This window comes from Schistocerca americana, chromosome 6 (genome assembly GCF_021461395.2).
Source record: "Schistocerca americana isolate TAMUIC-IGC-003095 chromosome 6, iqSchAmer2.1, whole genome shotgun sequence".
NCBI lineage: Eukaryota > Metazoa > Arthropoda > Insecta > Orthoptera > Acrididae > Schistocerca > Schistocerca americana.
The window spans coordinates 63,231,340-63,251,335 of record NC_060124.1 but is presented as its reverse complement, the minus strand read 5'-3'; the positions used below and the strand labels follow the sequence as shown (position 1 = coordinate 63,251,335).

At 36.7% G+C, this 19,996-nt stretch overlaps 1 protein-coding gene across 7 annotated transcripts in view; it reads right to left on the bottom strand.

Moving 5' to 3' along the window:
• LOC124619247 (far upstream element-binding protein 1) overlaps positions 1-19,996 on the bottom strand; it is a 77,794-nt gene that overhangs the window by 39,837 nt on the left and 17,961 nt on the right. For 3 of the 7 annotated variants that reach the window (XM_047145494.1, XM_047145495.1, XM_047145501.1), the window contains 5 exons: positions 19,187-19,396; positions 17,440-17,656; positions 8,166-8,323; positions 3,555-3,634; positions 3,360-3,460 (listed from right to left, as the gene is read on the bottom strand). In XM_047145494.1, the coding sequence (XP_047001450.1) occupies positions 3,360-3,460; positions 3,555-3,634; positions 8,166-8,323; positions 17,440-17,656; positions 19,187-19,396 (766 nt within the window). The remainder of the gene's footprint in view (positions 1-3,359; positions 3,461-3,554; positions 3,635-8,165; positions 8,324-17,439; positions 17,657-19,186; positions 19,397-19,996) is intronic. The other 4 variants (XM_047145497.1, XM_047145498.1, XM_047145499.1 and 1 more) reach the window with 4 other exon arrangements.

The following is a 19,996-nucleotide window of genomic DNA, read 5'->3' as shown; positions in this document are numbered from 1 at the left end:
GCTCCATCAAATTCTCTTGACAGAAATTTTAAATGTATGTGCATTAAATTGAAGTCAATCCTCAATTTTTTTTTTTTTGAACATACAGCAACAGCACGTAAAAAACTTGTGTATCAATAGACTTCGACAAACCATTCTTGAAGCAAATGTTGAAAAATGTTTAAGGCTGAAATTTCAACAACCGAATTCTCAGTTTTTGGCACCCAGTAATCCACCATATATTTAATTCTGTGGGACTTAATAGCTCTTAAAGCAACTATTTACCTATTTAACATTAGTAGATTCTTTTACTTGAAACAAAAGAGTATACACAATGCTTCAAGACATTTCAACATGTTCAACTACCAGTGAGAAACAGTTCCCACAATGTCACTTTTTAGATGTCTTCTAATCACTGTATCACCACTATTGTGCAAGTATGGCAGTATGGCATGCAGAGGAATGGATATGGCAAAAAACGAAACATTGTAATTGAATCAAACATTTTGAATGGAGATTTTGTTGAAAAAATGCAACACTGAATTATATACCTATTGCTGTTCACCGACAGAATTCATCAGCATATCACAACATAGTGGCTTTGAACACACTGCAAGTCCTTTGAACAGACCAGAAATCAACTATTTAGGAAACAGAATTACTTAACAACTACTCAGGAAATGGACAATTTACCAATACACTTCAGTTTGTAGGGAGGATTCTGACAGACCAACCTCACATTGTGGAAGGAAATCAGTAATGCTTTTCAAAAGAACAACACTGGTATTCATAACCTTAACCAATTTAGATAACACACCGAACAAAATTCTGGACAGTGGGAAAAAGGTTCTAACTGACACTACCCACCCAGTGTGAATGTCCCACCAGTCCACCACACCCCTCATAAGTGGAAGCCCTCAGACATGGCCAACTGATTCAGCTCACTTGCAGGTTGCTTGTGCACAACCTACATTGTAAGACTCGATATTTTAGCTTAACACCTTCCATTTTTTGCGAAAAGCACCTCTAAAGCTCAGCACACACAACTGAATCAACGTGATCAATAAATAATTGAAATCTGAACATTTATCATAATATGAAGGGTCCAAAAACTTCATAGAAATTAAAAAAGAAAATGTTATGACTGTTGCTTATGTATCCATAAGCCCAAGCTGGTGAGCAGAAGGACTGCTAGCATAGTGACCAAGGTATTTGGCCAGGAATGGAAAAAAAATTCGTTTTCAAAATTAATTCTGCGGTTTTCTTAACTATATTTCTTCCATATCAAATTTTGTGGGAATAGGATGATTTATATGGCAAGTAAAACAATAATGAATAATGAGAAAGTATGCAAATAAATTTCTGAAATGACTGGCTGGTAAAGAACTAAAATTTTATCCTGGTGACCTCTACAACTTTTTTCACTCTATGTTCCATATCTCCATTTTCCTTTGAACAACTGCATGGATGTATTTGGCCATGAACACTCAAAGCAAATTTACTCAAGGCATCAAGAACATCTAAAATACAATCTTTGAGCAATTATGCTGTTTCATCTGAAGAACCAACAAGTAACTTTGGTAACGTTTCAAATATTTGTTTTTAGAGAAGTAATTTTGACAATTGCCAGACACATTAACATTGCCTGAAAAATTAGTGCTAACAGTCCAGCATTAATTATGTTATGAATCGTGACTGCATCCACGTGATTGGCCAATTCCGACTGGGTTTAAGGGCATTGCAATTTTGAAGCCTCAGAATAAAATTCTGCACCACACTTGACTAAAGAAGCTCACACAGCTGTGGTGCCTCATTATTAAATTTGCACCAGTCTTACTCGATATGGTTTTCATACCATGAGGCTTCAACATTTAATTGGCTCTGAGCACTATGGGACTTAACATCTATGGTCATCAGTCCCCTAGAACTTAGAACTACTTAAACCTAACTAACCTAAGGACATCACACAACACACAGCCATCACGAGGCAGAGAAAATCCCTGACCCCGCCGGGAATCGAACCCGGGAACCCGGGCATGGGAAGCGAGAACGCTACCGCACGACCACGAGATACGGGCTCAACATTTAATTCTTTAATAATCAAAGCCGTTAGAGAAATTTACTTGCCTACCTTATTTCTTATTTGTTTGCTTAACTTATGAACCCTACTATTCCTAAAAATAAATGTGCAAAAAGTACAAATGAACTGCATAATTTGCTGTGGAATCTAACACAGGTTTCCTGCTCCCCAGCCTAATGCATCTGTCACTATGCCAACATGCCAGTGATGCTTTCATTACTCTGTGCGTGCAAACTGGGACAGCTGTGTAACAAGTTTCTTTACACTGGTCATAGGAGAATAGAGGACTGCACACCCTATATGTGATGAAAATGCTCAATTTTTAATCATCTATCAACCTCGTCAATTTTGAGGAGATTGTGCATCACGAAATTTGAGGATGGCTTTCTAAAAAATGGAAGGTGTTAAGATACTTTGCGTCTCATTTTAGGTTGTACACAAGCAAATTACCAAATAGAAGTCAAATCAGTTGAGGTTCTCCCCATATCAGTAAGATGTTAGTTGCATTTAATAACATTAAAATATGTAACTCTACAACACAGAAAAATTTAAAGACAAACCTCCAATGGAAAATCCAGAATGGAATGTCATATTATGAAAAGGCTAGATTGCTACTCACCATATAGTGGAGATGCAGAGTCAAAAACATGCGACAAAGACTGTCTCCGCCGAAAGTCCTAAATTACACACACACACACACACACACACACACACACACACACACACACACACACAGAATGACAAGTGTCTCTGGCTGCTAAACCTTCTAGTGATAACCACCTAACGAAGGTGCAGCACATCACTGGGTTCATACTTAATATTATTTTTTAAAACCAGTGTGTGTATACCATTCAGTATTCAATACAACTAACTTGCATACAATCCAATAAAGTAAACCACTTGTATTCTCTTATTCTATGCACACAAGAATTTTCACTGGTATCATCAACTTAGCCAACTAATTGACCTCAAACCACAGAAATAAATATTACCATGTTAGCGACTGAAAATTTAACTAAATTATTCAACATTTAGACTCATCATGTAGCTTATGGAAAAGCTGAACCATTTTCATATCATCCTACTTTGCCCAATACATAATGAAATTTTTCTACAAAATTCTATATCCAAGGAAATACAAGTACCAGTCCTGTCCACTGCTCAATTTTATGTCATGAACATAATCTACATATTTTTAAATGTCAAATTCTTCCAAAGCAATATACATATTAAAATTCAGCCATTTGTCATTTTGCAATGACAAATATGTAATGTAGATTGTAACATACGTTTCACTTACTTGGATCAGTGGGATGTTGCTGATTCTGCCATGGCTGATAGCCTCCGCCCCATCCTTGCGGGGCGAAGTGTTGGGGAGGGCCTTGCCTGGAATAATACATCCTACCAATAGTTCTTTTTAGGCTTAAATCACCACCTTATTAGATTAAAGATATTGTAAGTACATAACTATGCTCTTTATATTTTCATAACTTACCCTCCAGGTGGGCCTTGACCAATGGGGTACTGCGTTGGGGGCGCACCGCCAGGACCAGGTGGCTGAAACAAATAAATCGGCTGTCTCGAAATAGTTTAATGTTGTCGTGCAAGACTTTACAGTATACAAGCAAAATAAAAAAACAAATAACATTATTAATTTTAAATTTCTAACACTACAGCAAAGGTTCTAGAATACACTCAACTGTGTAAGTAATATAAATGAATAGAATGAGGACACTTTATGGTCAGTCCATACCAAATAAAGGTTTTAATCTAACTTCCAAACTGCTGACAATAGGAATCGAATTTTGAACAAGCTATAGTTAGATATGTAATGTATTAATGCTGCCACATCTGTTTAAATTACCCACAATCTAAATGATTAATAAAAACCTATTGTTAATCTAATACTAAATAACTAGCAAAATATCTGCATAACTTGAAGACATCTACAATATAAACTCAAGCAGAATAATTATTTTAATAACTACCTGCATTTTAGTTTTGGGCAGGCTTTCTGAACAGAAAGGACAAAAACAAAATTAAAAGGCTGCACAACTCTATGTTATGTGATGATTTGTACGATATAATGATGATCATATCCAAGGTTAATGGGTAGACTTCCTGTACGCTCCTCGGGCTTAACCTTTCCTTGCATAGAATTAACTGTCAGGTCTTGAATTTCAGGAATGAAAAATGAAGCACTCTTTCAGTAAAAAAACATGTTTACCATGTGCTGTGACCAAATAGTGATATTCTCAATCTTGTGAAAACATGTTATGAGGTTTTTCTGTTTTTATACTGCACAGCAAGGCCATAATTACAGTAATCTATATATGTTACAGAATTTTTCCTTTCATATTGGATCAGCTCTGAAAAACTAATTGCTACTGAAGGCATAATTCAAATGTTTGTGAGCATCCTCCTCATTGTATCACATAAAAAAGGCTACAGTGTGACCGCTAGAGGTCCAGTGGCAGGACTGAGAATCTTTAAGCACAAAGAGATGCCGAAGTACCTAAACAAATTAACTCATATGAGAGGTTTAGTTCCTCGGATACTTTAAACTATGGAAGTATGGAGAAACTATCAAACAGAATCAAAGCCACAACAAAAACTCCCAACTTTTAGACTATCCATCTGTTCCTTGCAAAATGATCTAACAAGGGAAGGGTCAAACTCAACACATAAAAAGTCCCCTGGAAAAATACAGCAAAAGGAAAGCAGTCAAAATTTTACAACTGTTAAGAAGAACTGCATTAAGAGTTCAAAAATGCCAAATGCGAAGACCACCAGGTGAATGGAGAAATGTACAACACTACCATGGCTTACTTTTGAATGCATTACGGGAACAGCAGTGATCAATGTCTTATAAATAATTACTATTAAAAACAGTCTTGATCACGATTTATTTAACAAGGTGACCGGTTTCGACCACTACTGTGGTCATCTTCAGACCATTGAGTAGGAACCTCTTTCTGTTGGAGAATCACTACTGAAATCAGTACTGATACTCCAACAGAATGAGGTTCCTACTCAATGGTCTGAAGATGACCACAGTAGTGGTCGAAACCGGTCACCTTGTTAAATAAATCGTGATCAAGACTGTTTTTAATAGTAATTACTACCATGGCTGTAGCGCACTGTGCGTGTGCAACACAGCAGACACACACAGCCTCGGTCAACAGCACATCGATAAACAGATAACATGACAATCTTAATTTCTAACGCGAATTTAAGTTTTTGTTCATTGTGCCCAAACATCTGTTAGTGAAATTATTTGCCAGAGTTTATATCTCATTTAATGTTGATAATCACTAATAACATCTACCCTTGTGCAGTTTCTGGAGTTTCACTGTAATTTGGAATCCAAATGAGATTCTCAATCTTGCAAAGCTTAATACCAAAAACATAGTATCCAGTAAACATCGCCTACTTCTGCTGATTAACCGTATAAATTATTTGCTAGTTAATTCCTTGGACATTCATTTGAATGATGACATTTCACCTGACTGTGGAAGAAATAGGAAATAATTCTGATGATTCATGAATTGTGGTTCGATCGAAGGTAGTTGTGCAAATTTGAGCCTGGAAAAAGAACACCCTGCTAGCCTAAACAAAACATTTATTGCAGTAACTTTCAGTGACAAAAAACTGAGCTTTTTGTTGAACAAACATGGGAGAAAATGCTTTGGATTAAGCTGTGTGTTAGTGTGGTTCTGTTCTGTAAAATGTGAACGGGAATTGTATAAATTCAAGGAATTTGTAACATGAAATGCATGTCAAAATGAAACCAATGGTAAAAAAGGAAAAAAAGAATTTGAAAGATTTGGAATCGTTCATGAGAGAGAATGCACCATTACTGATGGATATCTAGGAGACTGGCCCCACCAAATTGCAAGAGATGAGAATTTCTTATTTCTAGGCTGCTCTAGCCTTGAACAGGTTTAGGCGATCATACAGAACAGTACATAATAAAATTACAAGTTTACTTCAAGTAAACATGTAAAGGATACACTGTAATATGCAATATTATGCACAAAGAAATTCATTTGAAGACAAAGCTCGCTGTTATTCCCACAGCTGCTGTGTGTAATGCTAATAAGTTAGTTTTCCTGGCAGAACTGCATGCAAATTGTGATTTGTCTTTGGGGCAAAAAAAAAAGGTCACTTGTGCAATCAATGAATGCTGTGATGTACATGGTAATGTCAGTGGCATATATGTGTGGATTACTGTTCCTCTATCTTTGTATTTGTCTTCAGCAACTTCAAGGTCAATTAGCACCAAAATAAAAAAAAACTGCAAAAATCTGGGAAAGAACATAAAAAAAAAATCAGGAAAAATAGGAAAGAATTTTCAACATTTCATTCTTAATGTCTTCCCATCTGTTACAGAAAATAATTCATTGTTTTTGTTGAACTCTTGGCCTGGCCATAATGCTGCCTCGTTTTTGTGGACAGTGAAAAGGCTGTTGACAGATTCCATCCAGAATAACTACAGTAATTCCATCCAAACAACTACTGTAATTCAGTTTCCAATTTTTTTTTTCAGTCAGTGTAACTTCCAATAGCTCTCGTAATTTCAGGTCAACAGAACAGTATCCTTAAACTTCTGTTTGTGTGTATCAGTTTGCCCTGCCATTTTTTTGAAATTTGGTGCAGTAAACCTGGTATGTAGCACAGTATGCTGAACAATGTCCAGGACCATTTTTACTGTCTAAATAAAAGCAGTAATTACTGTGAGGTGCTTCAATGCATTAATTTTTTGTCAGCTGTGACTGGTGTAAGAAATACGTTTACTGCATTCAACGTACACTGCATTTTTGTGAGAACAATGGAGAATGAACAAGGATCCATTTCACAGTTTGCAAAATATGCAGTTTTCACCAGTTATAAGAACTGTGTTACAAGAATTTTAATAAAATCACATATGCACAAGAAATCTCACTTCAACAGATTGAAGTCCCAATTGGTGCAAGTCTCTGAAGTTACAAACACTGGCACAATTTTATTTCCTCTGCCAGTCTTCTTTGTAAGAATTACGTCTCCAACAGTTAAGCTGTCTATAAGAACTACAAGCTATTCAAAAAGCTAATGTGAAATTTTTTGTGTGGTTTATGTGCATAAAATTCCCGTGTGTGCACTACAAATCTATGCACTACACTCAACAAATATTGCTTTGTTGTTACCAATCTGCACACTAGGCAGGAAGGGCTGCACGCACAATTTCAATGACGACCTTCTTGGCCAAAAGCTTACTTGTTTGACAGTCTTTTTGTCGTGCCTGTCTGTGACTTAGTATCTCCACTATATGGTGAGTAGTATTCCATCCTGTTCACAATATTGTCGTTCTATTATGCCTTTTCCATTGTTTGATTCACAATAATTAGTGCGGTAAGTATCTCATCATCCACATTGGCGTAACTCCTTGCAGTCATATGTATTCCCTAAAGAAAGCTTTTTAAGTAAGAGGACATTTCATTGTTCTGCCATGCTGCTGGTGCGGAACATTTCTGATATTCTGAAAATTATAATTTTCTTCTCTGCCAGACACTTGATGCAGCACCAATCACTGCTTTGATTACTGTTTCAAACATTAAAAGAAAGCCACATTTCAATCACAATAGATTGTGGCACAATATCAGAAATTAATTCTTGCATTTTCTCCAAAATAGCTATCATTAAGTACTTCATCCCTATGTGTCAAAAGCTCATCACACTTCAAATACCTACTCCAGCACTTTCTCAAAGTTTCCATCAATTGATGCTCATTTTTTCACAAGGGTAATTGTTAAAGTAAATGTATACTGAAGTTAGTCTCATTTGGTAACAGTATCTACACACATCAAGCAAGCACCATTTCTATTAATTTGTTCGTAAATCTTAATGGCACACTAGTTTTTCTTTATCTGAACAAAACACTCAATTCAATTTGTACCATGTGTACAAAACTAACTATTCCACGCTTCAAGCTGGCAAGCAACTTATTTTACTTCACAGTGTCTAGCAACACAAAAGATCACATTTCCTTAGCCAACACTCAGTGCCTGGATAATAATTCTATATCTTATTTTTATACGAAACTAAATGTTATGAAAGTAGATCTTACCATTCCAATCTTTTCACTAATGATTCTCTTCGCCTGTTCTATTTGGTCTGGCGTCCCACGTATCACAAACACTTTTTCAGCAGGATTAGGGGGCGGTCGCCTGTCCAACTCACAATGTGCCCCCGACTGCTGGTTGATTTGTTTGATTGTCTCACCACCTGAAAAATTCAGCTATCTGAACAAATCTTAACCTCTGACAGAGTTCAGTAAATTGATAACTAAACCCAGTGAAAATAAAGGAACTAAATAGGCCTACTTCCAAACAAGTTTATAGACAAAAGCAGCATTTAAATGTACTAGCATTATAACCTAATATTCAAAAACAAGCATTTATTTCTGGCAATAAAGTTATGTTATTTATTTCCAACTCATTATTACCAAAACATTCAAAGAAGCTAACAAAAAATTATAAAGGCTTTCAGATTTAAATGCACAAATTCTGGAAACAACTACTGATCCTGCAATCATTTTAACTACTTGAGACATATTTCTGATGTCCTCTTGTAAGGAATTTGGTGACGTGGATTGTCGAGAAATAAACAATGGAAGAATACACGAGAACTATGCTTGTGTATGTCTAAATAAAATTCCTCACTGGAACCAACACTACTAATCTCATTCCTACACGCAATCAATCAGTTAAAAGTCTCCAATTTTCCATGGAGCTCAGTCCTGTCTAATTACTACAGATGTTCAGGTCAATGAGACAAGATGTTACCTTCCCAATACTGACTGCAACTATAATAACTATCATATCAGTGGTTCATCCCTTGTACTTACAAAAGTAACTATCCTGTGAGTAGTAGTTTCAAATATTGTCAATTTAACTTTTAGTTTTCACTTTGGTTAATATACAATTATCCAAACAAGAGTTCAATGCAACTGGAGCACTGGATGGCACTATATTGTCATCAGACAGTTTTACACTCCATTTGACAACTGCAGCTACCACACACCACTAATTACTAAACAATGCTTATTGCATAGTTCAGAACACCAAGTTAAAATTATTAACATAGTTACAACAAAAATCGGAAGTGTGTTTTTGTACACTATCTTTAATTAAACCTTTCCTCTCATTTTTGTTTTCAATTCCTGCTCAAAAGAAAGGGGGTTTAAGATGGAAGTACATCAACTATTTTACTGTGCAGTATTCTCAAGCCATGAAAAATGGCACGTAATACAAAAATAGGAGTTCAAGGTATGCTGGAGGATTGAGCAAAAATTCTGAAACACCTGTACATGCCGCAGAATTTCTCACACTAGTTTCTTATACCCAGTTTTTGCTTCATACAAACTACAACATTAACTAGCAACTTTCATTGCGCGCGCGCGCACACAGACACACACACACACACACACACACACACACACACACACACAACACAAAGATGATCAATGGCAAAGTTTGTTTTCCTCTAATTCTTTACACATGCACCTTACGTTCAAGTGTGTCACAACACGACATTTCAGTAACTCATAGTTAAGCTTTACTTTTATTTACAAACATACTACATCCTGACTCAGTTTATCTTCTGACAAATTGGCGACACGAATAGTCACAACTGCTCAAGATTAACAACTTAATACATGTTAGCAACACCAAAGTTTTTACCCACTAAGTATGAAGAATTGTAAGCTGGATGTCCAGCAATATATGTTATTGACGAACTCAATCAAATAAGGCAAATCCTGGGTTGTAATTAAATAATCAATAATACAGTCAAATGACTGTTCATTAAAAAATTGTCTAACTACAGGACATCACAGTTCAGTGCATCTAACTTGCCTTCTCTCCAGTTCCAAAAGAAAAAGATTATTGTTTAACACCTTGTCAATGACAAGGGTATTAGAAACAAAACAATGTGGAAGGAAATTCAGCTAGTCATTTTTCAAACCAATCCTCCCAGAATCCGTTTTAAGTTATTTAGGAAACCATGGTCTTCCGATCAGGATGGTCCGACAGTAATCTGAATTCATCACCCCCGGGTACATGTCCAGCCTTTCCTTGTATCAAAGTCCTTCATAAGCAATGACACAGCCATGTAAGCACAAAGATATTAGGAACTACACAGGGGCTAATTACTAATGACTGATATCCTCAAGGATTCATATGATGTTCCATTTGTCACATGCTAATCACAAGCAGTGAATCACGGAAGTGTTTCCTCCCACAATAATTACTAAAATCCTTGCAGCCAAACTAAGTGATCGTTACAACAGAAAAAATAGTTAATACTGACAAGGGAAAATGAAGATTTATGACAAACAGGTGGTGTTACTAGTGTTTGTTCTACATAAATAATTTATGAGTAAAGGTGACCACTCACCCACTGAGTCGTCATGAGGTGCGCACACGCACGAGGAAGAAAACTTGGTAACTTATTTTGGCAGGTGGAGTAGAGCTGGGATGGGCAGAGGGGAAAGGGGGAAGGCAGAGGGGTTGGGAATTAATAGCCGGTGGGTTGGAGGAATGTAGCCAGTTTGCTGCCTTGGAATGCAGCAAGGGAGGGGGAATACATCGGTCTGTGAGCAGGTGGGGTGTGGCACACAATGAAGGTGACGTGGAAGCATGAACTGGAAGGAGTTCACAGAACAGAGCAAGGGGAAACTGTTGGGTACAGCTTGTGGGGACAGTGAATTAATGTAGACTGAGGCCAGGAGGGTTATGAGTGAAGGATGTGTTGCAAGTTTGTCTAATTCAGAAAAGCTGATGAAGGGGAGGACTGAAAGGTCTAGTGTTAAGCAGCCATTGAACTCCAGCATGTTGTGACAATGGATGGTCAACTTTGCTCTTTACCAGTCTGGCAGTGGCCATTCACTCTGGCTGACAGTTTATTGTCATACCAACACAGAAAGCTGTACAGTGATTGTGGCAGAGTTGGTATGCCATGGCTCATTTCATAGGTGGCCCTGCCTAATGAAATAGGCTACTCCTGTGACAGAATGGAATAGGAAGTGATGGGTGAGTGTGAGGTTTTGTACCTGGGTCTTCCCCTGGTATAAGATACCAGTGGCAAGGGGTTGGGAGTGACACAGAAGATGGACTACAATGTGCAGATCAGGTATGCGACAGAATGCGGGTTGGGAGGTATCTTGGGCAGTATGTACATTGCCAGGCATGATAAAGGATTTATTCTGAAAGCTAGCAAGTTTTCTTTCTCTAATGTGTGGCCAACAACTGAATTATTCTGCTATTCAGGGAATGTCCTTTTTACTGGTATGCCTTTTAGAGAAAACTCAGGTAAAGTACACAGCAAACAGAAAAGCAATTAAAAAAAGGAAAAACTATGCAACATTTAGGAGCATGGTAATTTGCTGCTTTTTGGGAACTGTTAAGTTACTGCAAAACAGAATATTAAATCAAATGTAAACGTGAAATCACTGAATATCCCTCTCCAATGGTATCAGCATTTACTCATGTTCCAATTTAATAATACGTCATTAGGAGATATGTGCTCAGCAACTCGTTCCCTAACCAGCATCTTATGTCTAATGCACAGGATGAAGTTGTAATTTGTTACTACTCGAGACACACTAATCAATGGCAAAGAGCTTAGTTTCATTTATGTAAGGTCAATGGTTGAGACTCAGTGCACCCATCAAACACTGATGAGAGGCCAATGAACTTATCTGCATACCATTCTTGTACAAATACACGCCACACTTTTTTCCTGGATTTTGGTTTGAAAAATGATGATGCAGCCTACAATCAAGATTTTCTGCACTCAGGTCAATCGTCACTTTCAAAATTAAATGTACACGTATCTTGTAGGTTGAAAAACCTAAAACAGTAGCTGTCCTTAAAGAGAACTGACTGCTTCGCAAAACTGTGTCAGCTTGTTTGCACCACTTGGTCACTTTCTTAAAAGCCATGGGACGGCACCTAATGCAAGTTGATGTTTCGATATAAATCAAATGGTCTCAGTCTGTACCAACAGCTGTTTCACTGCAGCCAACAGCCAACCATAGGTGGCAGATGGCAGCGTGTTCAATATGTGCTTGTAAACAGAAGCAGACACATAACAAAATTCCATAACACCACACAAGTGTTAAATACATTTGAATTTTTTGTGGTTTAAATCTGATACGTGTTCAACAATTCTACTCTTTCCTACAAAATATGTAGTAGTTACTGTGTAAGTCAAATTTAATATTAAAGGTAATTGGAAGTCTTTTCCTATTTCTAAAGATGTGTATCTTCTACTTCAAGTACTCAATTTTATCAAATTGCAAACGTCAGTTGTGGCATTTTTGTCCTATTTCCACTTACATCTGGAGATGTCATACACTTTCTCATTTTTAGCAGTTGCAAATATGTATTTCAACTGCCCACAAGAAGCATGAAGCATGAAGCATTTCCACACATTGTGACTACACAAACTAAGAATTGTAATCAAATCTAATTTACAAAGATTGGAGTCAAAATTCAAGTAACATTGAATAGATTACCAGTAACAAACTTTATTGTTTTTGCCAAAAATATAGAACTACAAGCACATTAAATCAGAAGACATTGAAACATTACATAGTGCATCCAATTTACTGGAGTATAGTGCATCCAGTTTACTCAAGTATCAGTTTACCCAAATTAAGCACAATCACTTATCAGCATCAAGAGCACCTGAATCTTCACCCTTGCTAGATGATCCAGAATGCTGCTCAGAGTCAATCATAAATAAGGATATCCCCAGCCCCAACAAAATGATTAGAGATTTCGGTTTTTTAGAACTTAACACAAAGTTCTTCCAATACTGACTATCAAGCAGCCAAAATCCAATGGCACACTTCTCAACAAGCACGTTGCAAATAGGCTAAGTCAGTTTCCTTCTTTCAGATTCAGTTTCACTCAATCACCAGTGTGCCCATGAAAATTCTCCAACATAAGCACGGATTTTGAGCAAAGAAGAGCCCACCCCACTTATTCCAAACAGCTGAAATTCTACCTAAGACCAGTTCCTTTGCCACCCATCACAAGCTCTTATTGTGATAACAGGTGGGAAGCTTTCTCCCTTGGGGAGGGTGTTCCAATTAAAACCATATGCAGTGGCAATTTTCAAACATCAGCCATAATGTTTAACGTAACTATGCACTGTTGCTTTTCAGCAATGTTCGTATTTGCACACTATGTACCACAGTGCTAGTTGGCATATCAAAATATACCAGCAATTTGGTCTACATTCCTTATGTGGGAGAGTAAATTATAATTTTCACATCTTAGTCTGATTACGTACCACTGAAAAAATAATAAACTGTTTTCCACACAAAACTTTAAATTCTACAGGCAATGTTTCTACTACGTGCTATTTTGCAGCCTTCAATTTGAATCATTTCAATCATAACAGTTTATCCACATTTCCTACTTTGAAGTAAAAAGTCAAGGAAGTCCTCTGGATATTTGCACTTTTTGCCTCAAAATGCACACCAACCTTTCGAAGTACTTATGAATTTCAGCTCAGCTGCACACCACCGACAAAAGTATTTTTCAACAACATCGTATCTGGGTCCATCTTTCCACTTTCCATATTCCTCTGTATGGCTGATAAATCTGAAATTTTTCCACATAACTAATATGCTCCTTTCCCACTGTCACTTAACTTTTCACTCATCTTCAACTTGCATAACACTATTCCTTGAATTAGTCATCACCACACCTCCCAATAAATCCAGTAGTATCACAACACACGTGTCGAGTTTAGACAGCCTGCCATCTAGCAGCAGAGCAGATGAAGCTACAATTTAGCATACCTTTCTATTCTGCCAACTTAATAGTTACACTAGTTATGCTAGCATTGAAAAAGGACAACGAGAGAGAACTCAAAAATACTGTCTAATTGAAGTTATTTTTGAATTAAGTAGTGGGGCCTATATTTAAGATTTACTTTTCTCCTGTAATATTGTGTCAAAAGTTCAGCTGCATCCACTATTTGCATGTGGCCTATATTTGCACAAAGGCAGTAAATCTATGGGCTGATCTCTCAATCTAAATACCGATAACTTTGAAGTAATGTGTTTAAGCTGTTATTAGAAGAATTCTCCGTTCCTAAGTGTACAGGAAGTGCAATATCAGGTACTCAATAGAAGTATTACAATTACTAATGTACAAATCACACTGCTTGAGAGGAAAATCAGAGACTTCATAAAAGGACGTTCTTTGCTCCGTTGTCAAAAACTGATGATCAGCTGATCATGGTTAGCTAGTATACAGCGTAACTGAAGAAAAATGACATCATTCCATAAGAACTTTTACATGCTTGAAAGACTCTCTTCTCACAGTTAAATGCAAAAATAAACAGTATACCATTGTTAACTGTCATGGTCCAATCAATGACGACATAAGAAAAATCCAAGTAAAGTGGAAGCATTCTGGTAACTTCTAGAAGAAGAAATATCAAAAATTCCAAAATCAAATGTTGTTATACTAATAGGGGATTTTAATGCACAAATAGGGAGGGAAAAATCATTTCAAAAAATAGGATATTATCCAGCCCATAAAAGAACAAACAAAAATGGCACAAGACTAAATGAGTCTTTGTAGAACATTTCAGTTGAAGGTAATGTCAACCTCCTTCAAAAAATTACAAAAAAGACAAAAACATGGATCTCTCCAAATCCAACACTAGAGAAGTTTCAGTTAGATCACGTGGATATTTCTAAATGCAATTTTAAAGAAATCATGAATGTAAAAATAGCAAGAAACAAGGAATTTGATTCTGATCATTACCTGACTAAGATTAAACAATCTTTTTTCCAATAAAAACCAAGAGACAGCAAAAATTCAATTAATACAGGCAGGCTCAACATCACCAAATAGGTAATAAATTTTCAGGAAGAAATTAAAGGAGGGAAATGGGAAGAAATATCTAAAGAAATCAAAAGCGCAGCAAAAAATGTATTTGGAACAACAAAATGAAGAAGAAAGTCTGGTGGAATGAAATCTGTGAAGAAGCAGTTACAGAAAGAACAAAGCAGTGGAAGAAATGGAAATGTTCTGGGAAGCCTGAACACCTTGATTCATTTAGAATGCAAAGGAAAGAAACAGCAAGAATAATAAAAAGACTGCTAAAAGATCTTTTGAGCAATTACAACTTCTTGACATACAAAACAATTTTGTAAAAAATAACTTCCAGAATTTCTATAAGATGTTTAAAAGTCATCTAAAGGGCTACCAAGCTCCAAGCATTTGCTTCACAGATGAAAATGGTAAAGTAGGTCTATGCAACAGCCAGAATTGTGAAATACTAAGAAAGTACTTTGAAAAATTATTGTACTGTGAAGAACCAAACTATAAACTAGAATTTTCAGATCCCCATGAAAATACAGAAGCAGATCCACCACCTACAGCTGAAGAAATGAAAAAAGTAGTAAGTACCCTAAAAAAACAAGCAAGCCAGTGGAGAACACTCAATTACAGCTGAACTTATTAAATGGTCTCAACCAAAACTTATAGCTAACCTTCAGCTCATGTTTGAAGAAATATGGGAAACAAAAGATACCAGAAGACTGGAAAGTGGCTCTCATCCACCCCTTGCACAAGAAAGGTGATAAGCAAAATGTAAATAACTACAGAGGTATATCTTTGTTGCCAGTGGGTTATAAAATATTTTCAACAATACTACTGAACAAGGTAGAAACACCACTTGATAGCCAATTGGGAGAGTATCAGAGTGGATTTAGAAAGGGCAAATCTTGCTCCCAACAAATTTTCAACCTTAAGTCTATAATTCGCCAAAGACTTACAAACTCCAAAGATATAGTTGCAACATCTATAGATTTTAAAAAGCCATTTGATTCAGTTGATAGGGTAACACTAGATGAAGTGATCAGAGAATTTGGCATCAAATCTAAATTAGCACAAACCTTATTCGTGAAACACTCACAGACACCAAATCAAAAGTGAAGTTACAGGGTGAAATATCTAAGGCATTGAACATAAAAACAGGTTAAGACAAGGTGATGGCCTGTCTCCACTCCTCTCTAACTGTGTACTACAGAAAATAGTAGAGAATGGAAACAAAAACTAAAAGAAGAGAAGCAATCACCAATCAAAACTGGGAACTAAAAACAAAGGTATTGAAATTCACTGTTTAGCATTTGCAGATTTTGCCATTCTTTCTGAAAATCTAACAAATGCTGGAATACAAATCAATCTCTTAGAAGAAACAGTCAACAAAGCAGGTTTAAGAATATCTGTAGAAAAAAAAATATGACAAATATTAAAAATGCTCCAGAATCCATAGCAAAAGATATTGGCCAGATAAAGAGGGTAATCAAATTTAAATATTTGGGAGAAATTATCCAAGAAAATGGCTTAGAAAAATTCACTATAGAAGAAAGAGTATATAACATGGAGGAAGCTTATGGAATAACTAGGAATGTCTACAACAAAAGGTGTCTGTCTGAAAATTTGAAGATACAGCCCTACAACACAGTAGTAAAACCAGAATATCTTTATGCAAGTGAATGTGTAATTTGTAGTTCAGTACTAAACAATCTTCAAGTCCTAGGAAGAAAAATCATTTGAAAAATATTTGGACCAACAAAAACAGCGATTCTCTTCCCAAAGTTACCTAATCTGCATGTGAAAATCATTCCTCTTGCAATAGAAGGAGAAACCGACCTGAGAAAATGTTCATGTTTGTAACAAGACGACTTGCCAGTATCTCCAGCAGGTGAAATTTTAAGTAGACATACATGCAAACACAAAGAACAGTTTTAACTCTCATAATTACGTAAGTAACGAGGAGAGACAGGAAGGGGTTAAGGACACGCAGATCACTCAGACTTAGGGGTGTGAGACAGCAATATAAAGGACTAAAGGACAGAGGTCAGAGGCAGCACTGGTCCAGCTTCAATCTGGAGATGATAGGGCTTACCGACAATTTTTGTCTACGTGTGCACGCAGATGTTGCGCGCGTGAGATGGCTGTACTTTGAATCCACCTTCTTAAACCAATTACTGGCAAGTCATTTTGCCTCCAGATAAGCATTCCCTTTGATACTGAAATACGTATCATTGTTCATAAGTGCAAATGTTAACTATTACTGACTAGACGACAACCAAAAAGCTGAATGTCAAGTTCACTGCACACTGTTTTACAGTTTCATTTCCCACATCCTGTTGCTTCCATTCCTTATGCTTAACAAGTTAACAGTTATTTCTTGTATGACTTGCAAACACAGTCTAGTATTTCAAATTACACCAGTACCCTAAAAAAACTAAAATTTAAGACAAACCAATTTCTTATAGGTATTAAAAGAAATACTTCACTCACCTCTACCTATCACAATACCACACTTTGCAGCAGGTATACTGAATGTAGCCTCTTGTTTATCCATTTGTCCTTGCTGCATCCCACCAGGTCTTCGATCCCAGCCACCACCACTGTTGAAATCACCCCCCCCTCGCATGCCCATTCTGTCATAAGGTGGTCCGCCCCCACCACCTGGACCACCTCGGCCCCGCCCGCGACCCATCTCATTGTCACGACGCTGTAATCACACATATTTTGTCAATATGATGCTAAAAGTGGATTTGTAAACTCAAAAGAAAAGCTATGGCTCCTGTTGTGGTAGATATACATACCTAAATTAGCATAACCACAGGCATTACGCCAACATTTTAACTGAACTCTTCACAGAGATTTGGATTATCTTATTGAATTTTGCACTTTAAAAACGATATAGCACATTCTGTTTTAACAGTAAGAAATTGCTCTCTAAGATGAGTATACCGACACTGTCATTGCCAAAATAGGCATATATATATATAAGCATTTAATGAGCTTCCACGTCTGTTCTTACATTAATGTAGACTAATTAGCACCGCACATTATTCCCTATGTTGATGAGAAACTTCTTACATTACCACTTATTTATAGCAATAAACTAACTTTATTATACTAAGAACCGTTTATTAAAAATTAAAACACACAGAAGAAATAAACTGTTTGTGAGCATTGAATGTTATTCGCATCCTACAAGGAAATTATCCAACTATGCCCTGCCAAGGATTAGATCAACAGCACCTCAAATCTATACCACCCTTTTGTATTTGAAATAAGGCTGCCAAAAAAAGCTCCACAACCACAGCTCACAAGTACTGCAATGCAAAGGAACTACCAACTAGAAAAGCATGAAGGAACCAGTAAAGACATGACTGAGGAAGGATATTGGCTGTTTTCGGTATGAAAAGAGCAATTTTAGTTTGTATCAATCTCTCCAAATGTTTACCTGCATCAAGACAGCTAAGTGTTATATTCTGAATAAACCGTCAATTCATTATTTTTAATGTTAAACCTCTATGTCATACATATTCAAGAACTGCAATCTGAAGGGAAAACTACCAAAACCTAATTTTTATCAGATCCAGCTGCATTGCTACTAATCCAAGGACAGACTTAACATCAGCTACTTTTCATGGACTTTCCCCACTAAGGTAAATAGAGAAGACAAAACAGAAGCAATAACTAAGAACAGTTATGTCGAGAGAGAGAGAGAGAGAGAGAGAGAGAGAGAGAGAGAAACCTCAATTGTCTGAAGCTGTGCTTTTCATTTTCATCACATGCGCAATTTCAAAAATTCGTTCCATCAACAGAAACTACTGCGTTAAGTAGGAATTTGCCTCTGCCCAATATTAATAGCCAATTAAGAATTTCATGAATTAGTGCATTACATTAATTTATGTAGAACATTGTGCTAACTGTAATTCATGGAGCAGAAGTCCTATGTTACTAAGCTGAAATTTACTTTATCATTTCTCTAAAGAACTAGACGCATGTAGCAGCGATTTAGAGCCCTATATGTTGAAACTGTAGATGGATATCTTATGTATTAATTTAGGTTAAGACAATAAGTAAATCCCAAGAAAATGGGGAAGAGAGCAACATGCAGAGCCAAATATGAATATATGTCCCTAAAGGGTGGCATAGGTGCAGTGGTAGCATAGTGGTAAGCCACAGTACTAATATGCAAATCAGCCTATATTGACAGACACGACAGGAGCGGAAGGAAACTTCTCACCATGACACTCTCAATGAGATCCTCTATCCTTCTACGAGCTTGTTCCACCTGGTGAGGTTTGCCTGTTAATAGGCACTTTCTCTCTCCAGGGTTTTCGTCACGGCCCTGATGCTGAAACTGCACACGAGCCCCCGTTTCATTCTGGATCTTCTTGATCATATCTCCCCCCTTCCCAATAACAACACCTACTGCTGCCTTTGGCACTGCAACCTGAAAATAGACATCAACAAACCTTCAATACAGAACTACTTGAATGCTTTAAATTCACTAATCAAAAGAGTTAGTTCAATCCAACCATGCAGATTTCATTATAAATTCCCAAGTATCCAAGTACATGCAGCAGGTGATTTAATGATTCAGGACTATTTATTCTTCGAAATTAAAGAATATTTGTCTGGAAACAACGCAAAAATCACTACCAAGCTGCTCAGTCCTCAAGAAGCATTTCATCAGTTGGTTTGGATAGTCAAAGTAAAGAAAACATCCAGGTCTGATGTAATTCAAGTTACAATAATGTACTGATGCAATGTGTTGCACATGCTGGGGAACTTCAATAAGTAAACTTTTGCACACCATTTATTATGTCACAAAATTTAGCACCGACACAAATACAGACGCTTGGGGATAGCATATTGAATTGTGCTTAAACCAACTGATGCATGCTTCCAAGAGACTGTCTTAATGAGTGTCCTTTAAATATCTCCTGAATCTTATCACCCAAAATTACAATACAATTTTAAAGAATAATGGAAAATTAAGAATTAGGAGGCCTCTTCACATTCAAAACCATGTCCAGCAACAAGCACCACT